The sequence below is a fragment of the Artemia franciscana genome, chromosome 19 (assembly GCF_032884065.1).
Source record: "Artemia franciscana chromosome 19, ASM3288406v1, whole genome shotgun sequence".
In the NCBI taxonomy this organism is placed as follows: Eukaryota; Metazoa; Arthropoda; class Branchiopoda; order Anostraca; family Artemiidae; genus Artemia; species Artemia franciscana.
This window is the reverse complement of record NC_088881.1, coordinates 9,474,618-9,493,444: the sequence shown is the minus strand read 5'-3', so window position 1 is coordinate 9,493,444 and position 18,827 is coordinate 9,474,618. Positions and strand designations below refer to the sequence as shown.

The following is an 18,827-nucleotide window of genomic DNA, read 5'->3' as shown; positions in this document are numbered from 1 at the left end:
TCCCGTACATTCTTTATGTTCGTCCTTGATTTTAGTATGGTTCTACAGTTTTTATTGACACTTCTTTCCGAGAAATTTTTCTTAAAGTTAATTTATTAAAAGAACCCTCTTTTAAGGAGTTCATATCTAATACAAAAAGAACAGAGGACTCCCTCGTTTTGTTGCTTCCTGCACTTAGAGCATCACACAGCACTAAGTGGATCAGACACGAAAAGCAGCACAATCAATGTCTTTCGGTGGAATCTCAATGTTTACAAGCCCTAATTTAACCCACCGCATTCCATATTTAAGAAAGGCAAATTAAATTCAAGACAAAGAGTCGTCATAGCTTCTTCAGAAGAGAATACACCCCCCCCCCCCCGACGTTTTCTTTCTCTAGTAACGTCCGGTACAACAGCGAGATGATTAAGACGCTGCAACAGCAAGAAAATCCAGACGCGTGATATTTCCTACTTTTTCTCAATTAAACATAATCTAATTTAGAGTTCAATTAAGGCTTATGAGGGTTCTATCTTGTTTAATCACTAATATTATACAAACATTCTATCACTTGCACTATTTAAGCTACATCTCCTCGAGTGGCGTTAGTCCAAGGATTCGCATACCTTCAGCGAGAACATTCTTGGCACATATAAACAGTAACAGCCTGGCTTCAGCCACATTTGCTGGTTGACTTTTAACTTGAAGTGCTCGAAGCGCAACACTCACAAAATTACTGCAAAAAACAAAAAAAAACATTTAGATGCGAATTATTGGCTGAAACCAAGCATGTACAGACCAGAGTACCAAGTTTGCAACTCCTGGTGATTTATCACTATTCCTAATGATTTTTTTATAATGCCTAAACAAGAAAAATCACTAAACAAGTACATAAGTCACAGATGATTGAAGAAAATCACTAAATCAACAAAAAAATCTAGTGATTTTTTATTTCACCGAGTAGCAACCCTACATAGTGCCCGTTAGACGGTATGTCAAACAAGTTATACGAAAAAATGTGGTTTTATCCCACTTTCGAGGACTATAAAAAAATAGATAATTGATAAATATAAAAAAATATAAAGTATATAAAAAATATAAAATATAAAAAAAATATAAAAATATAAAAAATAGAAAATAGATAGAAAAAACAGAAGACTATAAAAAATATAAAGAAATAAAGGTTGAAATGGTCAGGAGACTGTTTGCGGATGGAGAATAATAGATGGCCAACTATTGTTCTTTTTGGCTATCCATTTGGGGCCAGACGAAAAGCCAGCTTATCAATGGCCCGTACACGCTCAAAATATACTGGTATAAAACGCTGCGTCTGTGCAGCCCTTCAATGTTTAAATGATGCGTGTGCTTATTTTCTACTTCATTCTTTATGAATAAATACCGCATTATCATACAAACCACTCCCTTTTATTTTCCAGAAAAGTGGATAAGCACTATTTTTTCGAGCAACAAGGACAACAAAATAGAAAATTATTCTGCCCAACTGGCCCAAACCTAAGGTCTATTCATACCTGAAAACCACAAAAAATTTCTAAAATTTTTCCTTTGAATTTTTCAAAATTAGGAGATTTTAATGTAATACCTTTTTTTCATCAGCGTTGCCACACAGGGCCGTCAAAATAAATAAGCAAACTAATTAGTTAACTTGAGAACGCTTTACTTCCATGAAAATTCATATAATAAAACTATGTTGGTTCCCAAAGACAACTACACCATTAGAAGAAAGTTATACCTTTTTAACCCATTTGACACCACATGTTTTTAGCCTATTTTTTGCTGATATTTTTACCCCATTTCTTTTTTGGCCCGTAGATTTGAGACCAGCTAGTAACAAAATTCCATAACTGCATATAGATACCTTTCCATTAAGAACCGAGTTTGAAAATTCTGCTAATTTTTTTTTAGATATATATAATTATGAAAACTTCCACTAAACCAATTCGGACAATCAGAATTAGTTTTTATTGTCCACGATGTTGTAATGAGATTACCGTAATCCAAATTAAACAAAAGAAGACCCGTATAAGCAAAGTACCTCATGTCTTCTTTATCACTTAAGCTACGATCTATGACAACTTTGGGTTTTATCAGTGCTGCCAAAAACTTGCAGCATTTGACTTTTTCTTTATTTAACAAACTGTGTTGGCAAAAATAGGGTAATACACAACGAGTTAAGCAACTTTCACACTATGTACGTAATGTTCTATGCAAGGAGTTCCAGCTATGTTATGTTAAGTGTAACCTTTAAAAGTAGGCTAATTTCAAATTCATGAAGCATCAATCACTGTCTAAACCCATCACAATCATCAAGAGCAAACTATTCAAAAATTAAAAATGCTTAATAGATGGACATTCAAGCTACGATCAAGCGTGAAAGGCTTTCGAGGAAATTTGTTTTAATTTTCTTTAAATATATTAATTGCTCATCCAAAAATTTTATTTTGGCACTGGTGAGTATTGACTTTTCCATATCGTAGCTTGGCTGACATAACGTAAGGTTCTAAGTAGAGCTAGAGGCTAGTTAGAGCTGCCTACATTATAAACACAATTTACTCTATAAAACTAAATAACGTAACGTAAATTCTTCTGTTCAACTAGTTTGGATCAGAAAAATTGGACGAACTTTCTCGACTCAGTGAACAGGGATGCTCTTCGATGGATTCTACCGACTTGCCTTCCTGAAAAGTTCTGCAGACTCTTCAATGCTCTCCACCATGGTACGAAGAGCTGTGTTCAAGTCAACGGCCAACGCAGCCCGTTTTCTCAAATCACAACAAGAGTGTGTCAAGGATGTAGAGTGGCCCCACAGCTCTTCAATGCCATCATAAACCACGTTATGACTAAGGCAACTTCACGTCTAAGTTTTGGCCTCAAGTTTGGAGATCATATCATCTCAGATGCTGATTTTGCTGATGACCCGGCCATCCTAGCAGACTCCATGGATAAGTTGTTGGAAGCACTTTGGATCTTATGAGAAGAGGGTGGAAATGTGGACTGCAGATAAACTAGGATAAAACGAAAAATATGGCTATAGACCCGGCTTCCCCTGCTGTCAATTTACCAGTTAGCCTAGAAAGAACAACTAGCATTGAAGTAGTCCAAAAGTTCACCTACCTGAGCTCTACAACTTCCTCAGATGGATCACTTCTCCCCGACCTGAGAAGCAAGGATATCCAAAGTGTCTTCTACCATGGTCAGGCTGAACCGTCCCCTTTGGTGAAAACCGAACATCAGTCGTTCAACTAAACCGCGGATTTTCAACTCCTTCGCAGTTCTGTAATTCTTTACGGACCTGAAATGCATCAACCGGAACACTAAAGGCCATCGCTGTTTTCCAGACGAAGAGCCTTAGAAGGACTGAAGGTCTAAGATGGTTTGATTTCATGGGTAATGAGAAGCTGTTGCAGGTCATTAAGCAGTCTCGGTTTTCCACCCAAGCAGCTGAGCGTAACTTACGATGGTTCTGACACCTACTTCGGATGCTCTTGCACTTACCCACAAAGACAATTTTTGACTTTCACCCTAAAAAAGCCGGTTATAAGGGACCCCACAGCCGACCGAAGAAACAACGGTCAGAAAGCTTGTCCGAGTTTCTAGCAAAGGCAAAGATCAGACCAAGCGATGCATAAGCGCTTGCACTGAACGAAAGCGGAAGGAGGAGACATACGTCACTATTTACGTTGAGTGGTGCCCGGTGCAAGACGTAAGTCAAGTCAAGACAGCTGCTTTCAATTAACTAATGAATGACCATAAAATCAAAATTACTCTTTCTACTTAGAACTACGACCACTTCAACTACTCTTTCAAATGCTGGAAACTAGATGAACAAATATAAGAGTAAATTCCATTCTGTGAGACAATTCGTCTCAAGAGGATACTTACAGTCAATTGGTTTGACAGGGTCACCGATCTTGGAATCACAAAGCGTTAAGGACAGTCAATAATTATCAATGGATTGACATACAGGATTTGGCAGCATCAGAGATATGTATTACCCTTCGCCAGAGCGAAAATCAGGGGGGTGTTGATGCACAAGACACAATAAGTAAATTTGAAAGGTGCGACCAGACGGGAGTCCATGTTTACTATTTTACTGATGTTTTGCCTATGGTTTCTGGCTTATCATTCTTTTATTGGTCGCAATCTAGTATCAGTGCAACCAGTGGTAAGAAAAACAATAAAGAAGAAGCTAAAAGACTGACATCAGAGGTACGTACAAAGGGGTAGGATAGGGGTCTTCCTCCTCTTCAACTACTAGTCCAAATGCCAGGAACTAGATGAACAAATATAGGAGCAAGTTCTATTGTCTGAGACCATTTGTCATCTCAGGAGAACACTTAACGTCGCTTGGTTTCACAAGTTCACCAATCATGGAGTCCAAAAGCGTCACTGCAGTTAATAATTATCAAAGAATAAACATAAAAGACGTAGAAGAAGTATCCGGTGTACGTACCACCCCTTACCACAGCGAAAGACTGCATTGCCTGCTTAAACCGGAGAGGAGGTTGTGTTGATGCCCTAACCATAATGGATAAACTTGAAAGGTCTTATGTATGACAGATCAGACGGGAGTTCGTTTTTAATGTTTTTTCTTTTTTTTTTTTTTGGGCTACATTTGTTGGCATACCGGATCTTTTTTTTACTATGGCCCTTGCAGTTTTTTGAAAATGAATATATATTTTGCAAGAGAACAAATAAATATACATCAAGAACAAAAAAAAGAAGTTAATAATTTACTGTGTTAAAAATCGAGTCACTATACTTATTTAAAAAACGATATTTCCCACAAGAAAGTAAAAAGAAAGTCACTCGCTGCACATTAAATATTCCAGCAAATCCTAAACACTTTTTGGATTACTATTTTTGGGAGAAAAATAAGATACTAAACGAAAATAAGATTTTTGGGGGGCCGGGAAAGTTTAGTTAAGTACCCATTTCCACCTGACTTTATCGGCTGGCGTTTTTTTTGCCTTAACTAAAATCATTTCTTGCCGAAACTGAAATGTCCAAAGTTTAGTAAGTTAGCAATCAGGTTGTGGATAATTGTAAGTATACAGTCGTGACCCTACAGAAAAAAGTCTTGTTTTAACCTAAAATTTCATGCAATAAACTTAATGCCATCAGAGATCGAAAGATACCCCCCCCCCCCTTTACCACTCTGACTTGATAGGAACTAAATGCCCAGCGATTTCTTGAATTTTTGTATGTTTTATTGTCATCCACCTTAAGGCCATAGCACAACGTAACCAAGGTTCTTCATAACTTTATTCAACATCAATCATTTATTAAATAAAAGGAAAGCAATGAATATGTCTTACCAAAGCTGAAACAGGTAAGCGACCAGAATACATGGCTCCAATTCGTCATGACATCTAAGAATTATTTCTTCAAATCTGAAATTAGAAAAAGTTTCCCTTAGAATTTTATTCTGCCAGGTTCTGTTCAAAAAAAAGAAGAAAGAATAGAATATCCAAAAAGGAATATCCCAATTACGAAAGAAATTCGTCGAGCCTAGCCAACACCCACCCACCTAGCCAATAGGCCCTAGCCACCTAGGGCCAACACACCTGCGAACATTCCTCCTCCATTTTAATCTATACCAAGCCTACCTCTTAACTCGCTCCCAAGAAGTTCCAGTTCCCATTAAATCCTTCCTTACGACCTCATCCCACCCCACTCGGGGACGATTTACTTTTCGTTTGGCCCAACATGGTTTCTCAAAGGCTACAATCTTCGACAATCAATCATCCTTCATTCGACTTTTCTTCGGGAATTAAAGGCGAAAAAGGTCACTAAGGATTGTGGCGTGTAGGTATACAATAGCGTTTTATTTTCATACAAAAACAATAAGTGCTGATATGCATCGATGGATGTTTAGCTAGAGGTGTCGAAATATTTTCTCCCAAGTCCTCTTTGGTTCCCCCGGCCTTTTTTAGAGTAAATGTGCCTCTTCAATTTTGACCAGCAGATAAACGTCCACTAGCGGAATCAATTTAGTCTTAAACTGGTGCAGAGAACGAGAAGAAAACTTCCCTCTAAGAATACGCATCTAATATTGATTTCTCTCCCTCATACAAAAACTTTTGTGATCCACCTCCCCCTAACAAAAAACAACAAATAGTCCCCCCAAATTTTGAAAGTACATTTTGCTCCTCCAAATTTTCGTGAATTGGCATCTCTGCCCCCCTGAGATATGTATGCATGCATTGATACAGTCGTTTCTGAACCATGCGGGGTGGGTGGGGGGTGGGGGGCTCTGAAATACTTAATTTCCACATTTTACCCCCTCCCCCCGAAAACTACATTTACGTGAATTGACTCCCCTGTTCCCTAAAGGACGAACCTGTATGCACTAATTGATACAATAATGTCTAAAACATGTGTGGGAGGGCTCTGAAATACTCAATTTTTAACTCATTTTTTCCATGTATGACATAAACCTTTTATTTTTTGGCACGGTGGTATGAAAGATGAAAATTCAACTTAAAAAACATCCAAATTTTTTTACGATGTAGAAAAAAATTCAAACTCTTATCGACGCCATTTTTCAAACCGCAACAACTGCGACAAAAAATACTGTAGGTTAAAGAAACAACAACAAAAATGTGTGCACATAAAAAATGTACAAAATTTAGGAAATTTGACAAAAATTCAACGTTTAAGCCAGTATGATTAAATTCCGAGTTCATAATTATAGCGGTTATGGTTCAAATACTTCGGAGCAAAGAAAACATTTTCCTCTAGACCATTAAGCCATGTCTTCAATGATCTTTACAAAATGACATCAGAACCAAGTATTATTAGGCTATTATTATCATTTATGGAAAATCCACCTTCATAAAAAAATAAAATGACGGAGCACTATAAGAAAAACAACATCGAACTAATTCGTGCCTTGACAGGGTGAAGTTACTACCCTAGTTCCGCCAGCCATGTGACCAAAAGTACTATATTGCAACTCTGATTCATCGCTGCTTGTCCTGATTTATTTATGTTTACCAAAAACCAATTGAAACTTTCACAAAATTAAAAGCCTGCGTTGCAAACTATCGTCAAATTGGAAAAACGTAGTTGAGGACAAATCAATACATGGCTCAACATACACTTACGGATGTCTCATCCAACCTCACGGAAATTATAGGGTCCAGACCTTCTGAGGAAGCATGAAATAAGGGTCAGTACAATACTTTCTATCTTTTGTCACACATTTTTATCTATTCATTCATCAGTGTTATTTTACATAACGTATTGTTGCAACGTAACGTATCCTAGCATTTTGTTAATGACTTCTTAGCTTTTTAATGCAATTATATTTATTGTGACAATCCATCTACTGCTATTCTGGATTGATGTGCAATGTGTTGGCACCCAAACTTTTTAAACCCCTCCCTTCGTGGTTATCCTCATGGTTATTGTCAATCCAACATCCCTTAAGTGTTATTTTCAGGGAACGATGAGAGACCATTGTTTTTACACACCTAAGCCCCCTTAGTTGCTGTTGCCAGGGAAAAAATATATTGAAGTTAAGGGCTGATACATTACACCCTCATGCAGGGGAAAGGGGTATATACGAGACGAGACCATACCGACACCAGAATACATTTTCTTACCTCCGATATTCTTCCTACTGAAGAATATCAAACCATAGGAGTAAATCTCCCCTTAGTAAAACCAACTGTGATCTAACAGTCTATGGGTTTGTGAAACAATAAACAGACACATAGAACGATAAGTTTGCCTTTAATTTGTAACTGTACTATATGAAAGCTACGAGAAACTAACTAAACAATCAATTGAATACAAAAAAAGAGGGAATGGCGTTAAGGCTTTAGACAATCCCCTTATTAACTATTAAAACATGACTCATGCAGTGGCGTTCTAAGCAGTGTTGGTAATGACAGTTAAAAACCCGATATCATAAGGTCGGTGCAAATGATATGGTGCGGTGATATGGTGAAGGATAACATACGGTGTGGTAAGGCATCGTATCTGAAACGCGGGGAGTTTGTGCTTGTTTTATGTCTTTGGGGCACAAGTGCTTACAAAATGACCGAATTACTACTCAGTTTAACAAATCGTAAGTCAATACAACCGTTAAGATTTCCCCTTACCATACAAGAATATTTAATATAACATTTCTTCACTTCTCCGGAGAAAGCAGTAGGGCAGCCTCTAATAAAGACAGGTTCATATTGATAAGTATCTAAGAAACCTTTTGGGAGAAAGAGAGGGCATTTATTACTGTTAAGAGGTCCATTCACTGGAAATTAAAAGACCGCTTGACCAAAAGAGGGAACTTTCTGGGACAATAAAGAAGGGTTTCGAGTAGAATCCAAACGAATTTCGTGACCTACATGAAGAATGTGAATTAATTTAAGAGAAGACAAAGCCATAGCAATGATTTCAGATAGAAATGAGCTATTTAAAAACTGAAACCGGAAATTAAAAAACTACTTCATTATTTTGTTTGATGAAGCTCTATTGGTAATAAATAATCCTTGTCAATTAGGTTTAATGCGCTTAAGTTGACTAAACAAAGCGCGTGTTTACTATGTTTAAACATACAAATGTGTTTACTACACTTAAACATACAAATGGGTTTACTAAGTTTTATTTTGTATTTCTTTGGCCCAATTCGTATAGCAGGGATGGTCGTAAAAAACTTTGATAAAAGTAGTATAGTAATTATCGATTCTGCCTCACCTAGATCACCCCATCAATTTATATCATTTTCAGTTTATTTTACATCATTTTAACATCAAATGTAGCAAATTTCGAAGTTTTCCATCCCTATGTTCAAAGTGAAAACAGGTCATTGGGAATCAAATTTCCACTCATTTTTATACTTTTTCGCAATGAGAACACGGTTTCTAGGCCCAACCTAGATCACCCCATCAATTTAACCCATTTTCGATTGAATTCACACCATTTTAAATGAAAATTTCCAGTATTTTTAAAATTTCGCATCCTGAGCTTTAAGATCAAAACAGGTCTTGAGAAATGAGAATTTGTGAAATAAGTGTTTAATTATATTCCATTTTTCCTATACTACTGATAAAATGTAACAATTTAATATGATTTATTATTTAGTGGATAGTTCGACATCAATATCTAAATAATTTTTACTATCTTTATTTATCTTCCAATAACCTTTAAATTCATACCTTTATCTAAATTTTTTTTAATTTCTTTTCAAAATAAGCTGCTTTAGAATCAGAACACTTAGGTGCAAATAGATCAACCATTTCACCTTTAAAATCAATAATGATAACGGTTTTCTTTCTATATTTAGTTGTAACCCATTCCATTCTTTTAATTATGTATTCCACTCCAATGTCTAAATCTTCTTTCTTAATAGTTCGATTATATATATTTCCATTTCCATTTCGCTTAAAAGTTTCTCCATTTATTAGTAAATAATTTTATTAAACTAATTTTCAGACTCAGAAATAATTTTTCTTTTAAAAAGATATAGTTTCAAATAATAAGAGCTATTTCTATAAACACCTTGATCAACCGAAAAAAGTCTTATTGGATGTCACGATTTTAGAGAAGGGACTAAGACTTGCCCTACGTCTACCCTCAATGACAATCGAAGATCCACCTCCACTGTTTGAAAATCTTTTAAAATTTATTTAATAACTTTTTCCGTAATAAATTGCAGTGAATCAAGTTGTTGCTTCTTATTGGGAAATATTTGAAAATCCTATTATTGATGATTCTACAACCAAATATGAATATACAGAAATTAGAGAAAACAATGTGAATTTATTTCAACAATTAAATTGTAATTTCATTTTAAAAGATGTGAAATCTTGGATTCTTCCAAGTGATAGTTACCTTTATGCAAAAGTGAAAATAACACGATTGGACTGAACATATACGCGAAATAATGATGAATCTAGTTTAAACAAATAATGGATTAAATTTTTTCAGAAATGCTGAATATATTATTAATGGAAAATGAATTGAAAGTATTGATTATGTAGGTATAACGACTAGTGTTAAAAATTTATTATAATTTTCAGAGGACTATAGTGGAAGCACAGCTACTAATATGTTTTGGTATAAAGATAAAACCCAATCCATTGATTCCTTTAAAGCAAAAAACAAGTCTGAAAGTTCTTTTACATCTTTTGCAGCATGTTGTGGGACTATTACAAAAAAAAACGAAATAACATTTTTAATATTGGTTTATTTAAAAGATTGAATAAAACAAAGAAAGTCACGCGGTTAGTATGTATTTACCACTATCACGACTGTTTGGATTTTGTCAAGATATTAATCAAGTTTTTAGGGGCGTTACACATAAAATTATGTTAAGAAGAAACGATTTTTCCAATATGATTAAAAAACCTGGAGGTCAAAATTTTTAAGTAGATGTAATGTAATTATCATGGATGTTACCAGTATTAAATCCCAGTTTGACCATTGCGACTCAATTAGAAGCTGGATTAGGAACGGGCAGCTCATTTCAGTGATAATAATGAAAAACGCTGATCAACGACTTTTACAGTTAGGATATAAACATGAAAGTGTTGATAGTGGAACAATTGTGAATTACAATGATTTTAAAAGAGTGTATTCTTTATTTCGTTTTGATATTTCAAAGAATGAATCAAATATTCATCGAAGTGGATCAACTGCTGATATAGAAATTAAACTTTTTTAGATGAATTACCTGCTTTCAGAAAGAAAAGCAATCATGGAAGTCAATGATAGTAAATTGATATAAATTATTTTTGATTTGGAAATTTTGTGTAATAAAATCATCAACTAATAAATGGGCGAAACTTTCAGGCGAAACGAAAATTGAAAATAAATATAACCAAAATATAATTAAAGAAGATTTAGGGACTGGAACGGAATATGCAATTAAAGCAATGAAACGTATAAAAACTAAACACGGAAATAAACTCGCTATTACTATTAATTTAAAAGGTGAAGCGGTTTTGATTTTAAAGCTTCTGTTTTGATCTTAAAGCTCGGGATGGGAAATAGTAAAAATGTTGGAAATTTCCGTTTAAATTAGTGTGAATGCAATTGAAAATAGGGTAAAAAGATGGGGTGATCAAGGTGGGGCCTAGAGTCCGTGTTCACATTGTGAAAAAATATAAAAATGAGACCAAATTTGATTTCCAAGTATCTGTTTTCATTTTGAATGTAGGAATGGAAAATGTTCAAAATTTGCAAGATTTGATGTTAAAATGATGTAAAATGAACAGAAAATAATGTGAATTGACAGTGGTGATCTAGGTGAGGCAGAACCGGCAATTACTATACTACTGATAAGGGCTTATTTAGTTGAAAATTTAGTCATAGAGAACTACGGGAGAATAGAGATTTTTGGGTTGTCTCATGACGGACAATGTCCACTGAACTTGTATGCAAAAAGGGACTCAATTTGCTTGGACTCACGGGCGAACAAGTGATTTTGAATCAAGTATAGCTTAAATTACAATAACAAATTATAACATGTAATTTGAATTAGTGATTTTCAGCTAGGGTATAATTTTGTTTAAAATAGTTATGGTATGAGCATTCGTGGGAGAGAAAGCCGTCCAAGAAAAAACACTATCACGGAATCCGTGATCGGAACTATGGTGATAGGAACAAGCGTTGAGGTAAAAGTCATGGTCAGAGTAGTGATGGTATAAGTACTAGAAGCAGTCAAAGTGGGAGTAATTACAGTAGAGTCGTGTTTAGAATAGTCATAGCATGAATAGTTGTGGTAAGAATAGCCTCCAAAGAAACGGGTATTCGTACTCGGGTATTCGTACTCAGAACAGTGGTGGTAGAAGCAATCGATAAGGGAATATCAAAGGTCGGGATATTTATGGTATGATTAGTTCAGTAGGCAGGGTAGGAGTAATTGTGGTACATTCTTGCTTAGAATAGTCATGGTGTGAATAGTGGCGTTAGGAATAACCGTCATACGGGTAGTCTTGGCCAGAATAGCAGCAGTAGGGGCAAACGCTAAAAGTGTAGTCATGAGCAGGGTAGTAACAATATGAGATTGATCACAATCGGATTTCGCCAATTGTTATTATATTAACCTTTGTACTAAAACTTGTCTATGAAGTTTTTTGCCAATCAGATTTCGCCAAGAGTTAGTAAGTTAACCTTTGTACTAAAAAATTTCTATGAAGTTTTCCGCCAATCAGATTTCGCCAAGAGTTAACATATTAACCTTTGTACTAAAAATTGCCCATGAAGTTTTTCGCCAATCGGATTTCACCAAGAGTTAAGAAATTAATCTTTGTACTAAACTTGTGTATGATGTTTTTCGCCAATCAGATTTCGCCAAGAGTTAACATATTAACCTTTGTACTAAAACTTGTCTATGAAGTTTTTCGCCAATCAGATTTCGCCAAGAGTTAACATATTAACCTTTGTACTAAAAATTGCCTATGAAGTTTTTGTTTTAAATAGGCTGATTTGGAATCATTGGCCCAAGGACACAAGTATTACACTGCCTCTCGAGGAATATTGTTCGTACCTCTCGACAAGTCTGAATAAATTTGATTCTGATTAAATCCCATTTACATTTTAATTTCCAATGAACACTGAAATTTCCAGTTACTTTTTATTTTTTTTAATTCATTCAGTACTATTAGAAGTTCAATTATGTACCTGTAGGATCATTTCTCTTCAAACAATTAGTTAAAAGTACAATCTTACTCAGTCTGATTGAATGTCCAAATTTTCCCCTTGCTTTTAAATTGGATTCCATCTTCTAAAAAAGGAGAATTTAATTCCCTGTCAAGAAAGCCAAGAGACTAAAATAGAAAGCTTACCTTAAAAGATGTCTCACTAGATTGATTGCTTCTTCTTCTATAAGGCTGCTAAAGTTGATTGCACTTGATGGGGGAATGCTGGCAATGCCACTGTTCTTCTTTAAGCTGCATAAACGACTATGAGTATATTGTAGCTTAACACCGGTGTCACCTTGACTCTGAAATATAGAAGGAATGACCTTGGTACAATTCAAAGATATAAACTTCAGATATAAATAAAATAATACACAGCTCTAAGATTCAGAACTGTGTATAAACCATCATGGCAGTACTAAGGCAGTACAAACCATATTGTTATATCCGTTTGATTGTTAATGTAATCCGTCTTTATTGCAATGCATGCATCACAAGAAACACCAAAATTATGAAAAACTAGTTATTTGCCACAATGCTAAGAAATTAATATTCCTGAGTTGGGGAAATGACTTATATTTTACTAGAGTTTTTACAAAAAAGTTTTTTCCAAAGGGTTGCCATTTCCAAAGATAAACCAAATCACTAATGAAAATCAAAATCCCTGGATAAACGAAAAATATAAAAATGACAGCATAATCAAGTTGATTTTTATTTGGATTTTTTCTTAGAACTATAGAATCAATTTCAGCTTTCTCAAAAGGTTTTTCTTTAAAGAACTTCTATTTTTCTTTATGGAGAAAATTTGAAGAAAGGTTTTGCTTTTCAGGTCAAAAGGTTTTGCTTTAAAGAGCTTCTATTTTATTTTTGGAGAAAATTTGAAGAAAGGTATTGCTTTTCGGCTCAAAAGATTTTGCGTTAAAGAGGTTCTATTTTTCATTTTAGAAAATTTGGAGAAACATTTTGCTTTTCAGCTCAAAAGGTTTCGCTTTAAAGAGCTTCTATTTTTCCTCTTGGAGAAAATTTTGAGATTGGTTTTATTTTTTAGCTCAAAGGTTTTGCTTTAAAGAGCTTTTATTTTTCCTTTGGAGATAATTTGGAGAAAGGTTTTGCTTTTCAGCTCAAACGATTTTGCTTTAAAGAGCTTTTATTTTTCCTTTGGAGATAATTTGGAGAAAGGTTTTGCTTTTCAGCTCAAACGATTTTACTTCAAAACGCTTCTATTTTTCCTTATGAAGAAAATTTGGAGCAAGGTTTTACTTTTCAGGTCAAAAGGTTTTGCTTTAAAGAGTTTCTATTTTTTCCTTTTGGAGAAAATTTGGAGAAAGATTTGGCTTTTCAGCTCAAAAGGTTTTGCTTTAAACAACTTCTAATTTTCCTTTTAAAGAAAATTCAAGTGCAACTTCGCGGACTTTTGAATCCAAAAAGCACACACGCAAGACTAAAAATTCCAGAAATACTCAAAATAGGCAGTGCATTTTTTCACTAGAAAGTGCTACAGGAAAATACACCAAAGACCTAGTAACAAACCTTTAAGTGTGACAATCCTGCAGGGATGTTGCAGACGATAACTGGGCTTGCATGGGCGCCAGTAGTCACTTTCATGGGCGCCACTTCTCTGAATTTGTTTTTTTGTTTTTTGAATTTTGCTTTTTTGTTGTTTATTTGTGGTGCATGAGAGGCAGGGGAAGGGTAAAAAACCCCTTTCGTCCCCCTTTCTTAGGGACCCTCATTATTACTTTGTAAACAAACGAAGAAACAAACAAAAAAACAACGAAGGAACCAATTATTCCGCAGTCTTCGAAAAAATTTTGTTTTTGCAAAACACAAACTGCAAAAACGCAAAAGCATAATATAAAAACATATTACATTGTATGACAAAAGGGAATTTTCAAAATCAAACCGAGGACGGGGAATTTCGCCGTTTTATCTCTTTTTGACAAAAAAGAAAGAAATGAAAGTACCAAAAAAGCCTTTTTCGGCGATTTTTCAATAAAAATACCAGAAAAAGAATATTTTTCAAACTCTAGGGAAAAGTCAATATTCCCCTGTTCCCCCAATTGACGCCAAAAATCAAAAAGACTTGGAGACCCGTCGCTGGGTTAATTTTTGAGTCAAACCCAAAACAGCCTTAACAATATTCTTTGACTGAAACTTTGTTGACAGTGAAGCCAAGCCAAGCGTTAAATATCAATTGCTTTGGTTTCGTTTTTTCAGCTTTGATTCGAAGCAGAAGTGAATCGAAGGTTTGCCTCCGTGAAGACACCTTTTCCCAAATAGTGACCTTAAATTCAAATACAAAACCGAATACGAATACGTATCTCCACTCCTGTAAGAGCCTAAATTTAATAACAAACAACACATTTTAGAGAAAAACTGAAGTTGTTTTAGAAAAAAAACAGAAGAGAGAAGCTAATCACAATTTGGCAAGGTTATACCATGTATATACAAAGATCTTTCTTTTTTTCCCATTTTTTTTTTTTTAATTAGCCAGCTTTCTTTTTTCTATTAATTACCTTTTTTACTAAAAATACCATTCTCATCTATCGCTTGCGATCTCAAAAAGGAGAATACACAAAGATGCCATTGCATAACCATAGTTACTGCCCAAGTATTTTTACAAAAATACTCTTTTTAAACAATGGCTTTCTAGTGATTTTACTTCAGACATTTTCCTTCAACAAGGATACATTTTACTGCACTTTCCAACAAGAACAAAAACAATTCCCTCGTCAACTTCTAAAAGATGATTAGAAAAGAAATTAGGAAATACTTGGAGAGGAGATGAATTTAGGGCTTCAAAGTTAAAAGGTTTCTCTTTTAAAATATATGTCTAACTATGACATTTCCGTCGTTTCATAGTTACAAAAATCAACGTCTTTTTTTTTTTTTTTTTTTTTTTTTTTTTTTTTTTTTTTTTTAAATAGAATTATAAAGTGAAAACATTAACGAGGGGTCTTTTACTAACAAATACAAAGATTAATACACACATAAATATGATTTGACATATATATGTGTGTGTGTGTGTGGGATATCATTTTCCACAAAAACGATATGCAGTGAATTGCAGAAGAGTTGAGGTTATAAAGTTTTATTTAATAAATTAATCGAATGACCGTATGGATATGAAATGTTTCTCATATGTCAAATGTATAGATTAACGGTTTGATTCAGGCACCAAGCCAGTATTCATATTGGGGTCTACCGCACTTGATCGCAGGGACTGGAACCGCCTGATTATAATACCTTCAAGGACAGGATTAGAATTTGCTGAATCCTAATGCTAAAAACGATTTCCACTTTTTAAATATCAACACGTAGCCCTCTTTTTTGCTCTCGGAGAAGACGATTTTAGTGTAAAACTGCTGCTTAAAATCTCTGAGGCATTTGCATAAGAAATAAAACTAAGATCAAAGCCCCCTTCCCCTCCTCAGCCTGAAGTAAATCCCCTACAAATTGGTTTAGTTATGAGACGAATCGTTGAACTGAGGATGAGAATAAGTTTGGCATACAGTGCCTGGCGATTATTGCCATTCCAAAACAAAGCGAATATATGTATGGTGGTACTAATTATGGACAAATAGGACAATACATGGGTCCATTTTTGAATCTTAGAGGCACCATAGTACTAGGGTGTGGACGATGGAATTGCACGGAGCAGAATGGTTTACCCTGCAAAAAAAAAAAAAAAAGAAAAAAAAAAACGTAGCTTTTTAAGAAAAGATGTAGTTCTCATTGTTTTTCTTAGTAGCTGATGGGTGTGTTCATTTCAACTCATTTGTGTAGTCTTGTGCTACCGTTAAATCACGCGGAGTATGAAACGACAGAAATGTGTGTTATAAATAATAAATCCAGAATATTCCTTGTTTTAGAAATACAAGTTAAGCTCTTTACATCTTAAAGCGATGTATTTGCAATGATATCACTTGTTTTGTAAGAGCTGCATAAAACATCGAAGTATTTTGTGGAAGAAGAAAAGAAAAAAAAAAAAAAAAAAGCCAAGTGGAAAATTCTGTTTTTCGGTTATTATACTTTGTTTCAGCTATTTATCTTACTTTATTTATTCAATTGTTTATTTTAGTTTATTGTGCTAGTTGGCTAAATAATTTAGTAATTACAAACATTATTTAAAGTTATCATCTAATGGATCACCGATCATCTTGACATAAATAGTTAAACAATTTAAAGATGTTTACATATCTGAAAAAAAAACAGTCAACTTCTCAAATATCATTAGCACTTCATTAACAAAGTAAAATATTGAATTTTTCACTGGAGATCGACCAAGTCGATAATCAGAGTGAGGCTTTTCTTCTACAAGATTCACGAGAAAAGCGATTACAATGATGACAGTAAGTAAGTAAGTATTTATTCGTGAGTAAACCAAACAAGGTATTTCACAGTATATGCTAAACTAAAACTACATGACATAAAAAAGAAAGCACCAAAAAAAAAAACACTAATCTAATCTTAATGTCATAAATGAAGAAATATGATTACACAACCAATGAACACAAACTACGAAATTTCTAATCTCCCAGTTCTTTTTAAAAAAACAATAACAAGGTTTCTAACATCCTTGTTACTCACTACCAAATTTAAACTAAAAGGAAAGCTAAGACCTAGTTCAGATAGGCACAAAGACAAAAACATTCTCTGGGTATAATATAAAGGACATTCAAATAAAAGATGGCTGGAAGTTTCAAGAATTTTGCAGCAATGGCACAAGCTAGAAGGAACTTTACCAATTCTATGGAGGAAACCATTAAGACGACAATGGCCGGTAATAAATTGTGTCAACTGGTATCTTGGCTCAAAAGAAGAAGCAGCAATTAAATCATTTGGACTTGAAACGAAACAGCTTGGCCAATAGCTAATTGAGTTTTGAAAATCCCTATACCACATTTCATTTAACTTAGATTTGAGTAACTGACGGTTTATTATCAAAGTTATTATAAAAAATACTTGGTCCAAACAATTCAGAAAGAACTTCATCTGTAAAGATACTATGAAGAGATGATCTCTGAGCTAAAGGGAAAGAAGGTGGAGTAAACATTGGCCAATTTTGAGGGCGGCCTTTGAGAGCATACCCTAATGCAGTCAGTTCATAAGCTCTAATATGAATGGGTAACACACCAGAAATGGCCGTTATTACTTCTGACTGTGCACTTCGAAACGATTTGGAGATTGTCAACATCGAAATTCTTTGAGCTGATTTTATTTTTCTCAGAATATGTTTTTTCTTAAGAGCAGCGATCCAAACTGGAACAGCATATAAAATTGTACTTTCTACAACCGACTTGTACAGTTTCCTTAATGCAAAAGGTTTTAGGCCCCATGTTGTTTTTGCCGCAAATAAAAGACGAGTTGAATATTGTTTAGCTGAATTAATTCTACTAACAACATGGTCTGTCCACAATAATTTTCTATCCAAAATAACGCCCAAATATTTAACTTTTTCTTTCACTTCAATAATATCACCACCAAATTTCAGATTAATTTTTGGAACTTTATGCTTATTTGTAAACAAAACAGCTTCAGTTTTGTTTTTATCAAATTCAAGTTTATTTTTAGCAGACCACTCCTCAAACTTTGTAAACACTTTCTGAGCTATTTCTTCCAGTTGACCAATACTTTCTGAACTTATTATCATACAAATATCATCTGCGTAAGCTTGTATAATACAATTTTTGTCTATTTTCTCATTCAAAAGATCATTTATATTAATTAACCATAAAAATGGAGATAAAATTCCACCCTGAGGACATGATTTTTCTAGAGCCCTTGAAACTTCATTTTGGTATGTAACTACACGGTCATTAAAATAACTATGAACTAATTTTATCAAACTTCCCGGACATTCTTTTTCTATCAATTTTTTAATTATTCCTGGATGCCAAGCGTTATCAAAGCCCCTTTTATGTCCAAAAAAATACATAAAGTAAATTTCTTTTTTAAATTATTATTTTCACCAACAGTGACAACATTATCTACTGCATCAACTGTACTTTTCCCCTTACTAAATCCAAACTGCAAATTAGAAATCCAATTCTTTTCAGAACTTAAATTATATAGTTTATGCATTATTACTTTTTCAAATACTTTACCTAAATTCGAAAGTAAACTAATAGGGCGATAAGAACGGGGACTCCCATCATTTTTCTTTCCTTTTTTCAAAAT

At 34.3% G+C, this 18,827-nt stretch overlaps 1 protein-coding gene across 2 annotated transcripts in view; it reads right to left on the bottom strand.

Moving 5' to 3' along the window:
- Positions 1 to 381: 381 nt before the first annotated feature.
- The window catches only part of LOC136039269 (probable arginine--tRNA ligase, cytoplasmic), a 32,420-nt gene continuing 13,974 nt past the window's right edge, over positions 382 to 18,827 (bottom strand). Inside the window, exons 2-4 of one of the 2 annotated variants that reach the window (XM_065722846.1) lie at positions 12,795 to 12,952; positions 5,316 to 5,390; positions 382 to 715 (exon numbers count right to left, since the gene is read on the bottom strand). In XM_065722846.1, coding sequence (XP_065578918.1) covers positions 565 to 715; positions 5,316 to 5,390; positions 12,795 to 12,952 — 384 coding nt within the window. In that variant the 3' untranslated portion in view covers positions 382 to 564. Of the gene's footprint in view, positions 716 to 3,096; positions 3,290 to 5,315; positions 5,391 to 12,794; positions 12,953 to 18,827 lie in introns of those variants that run through there. The other variant, XM_065722847.1, reaches the window with a different exon arrangement.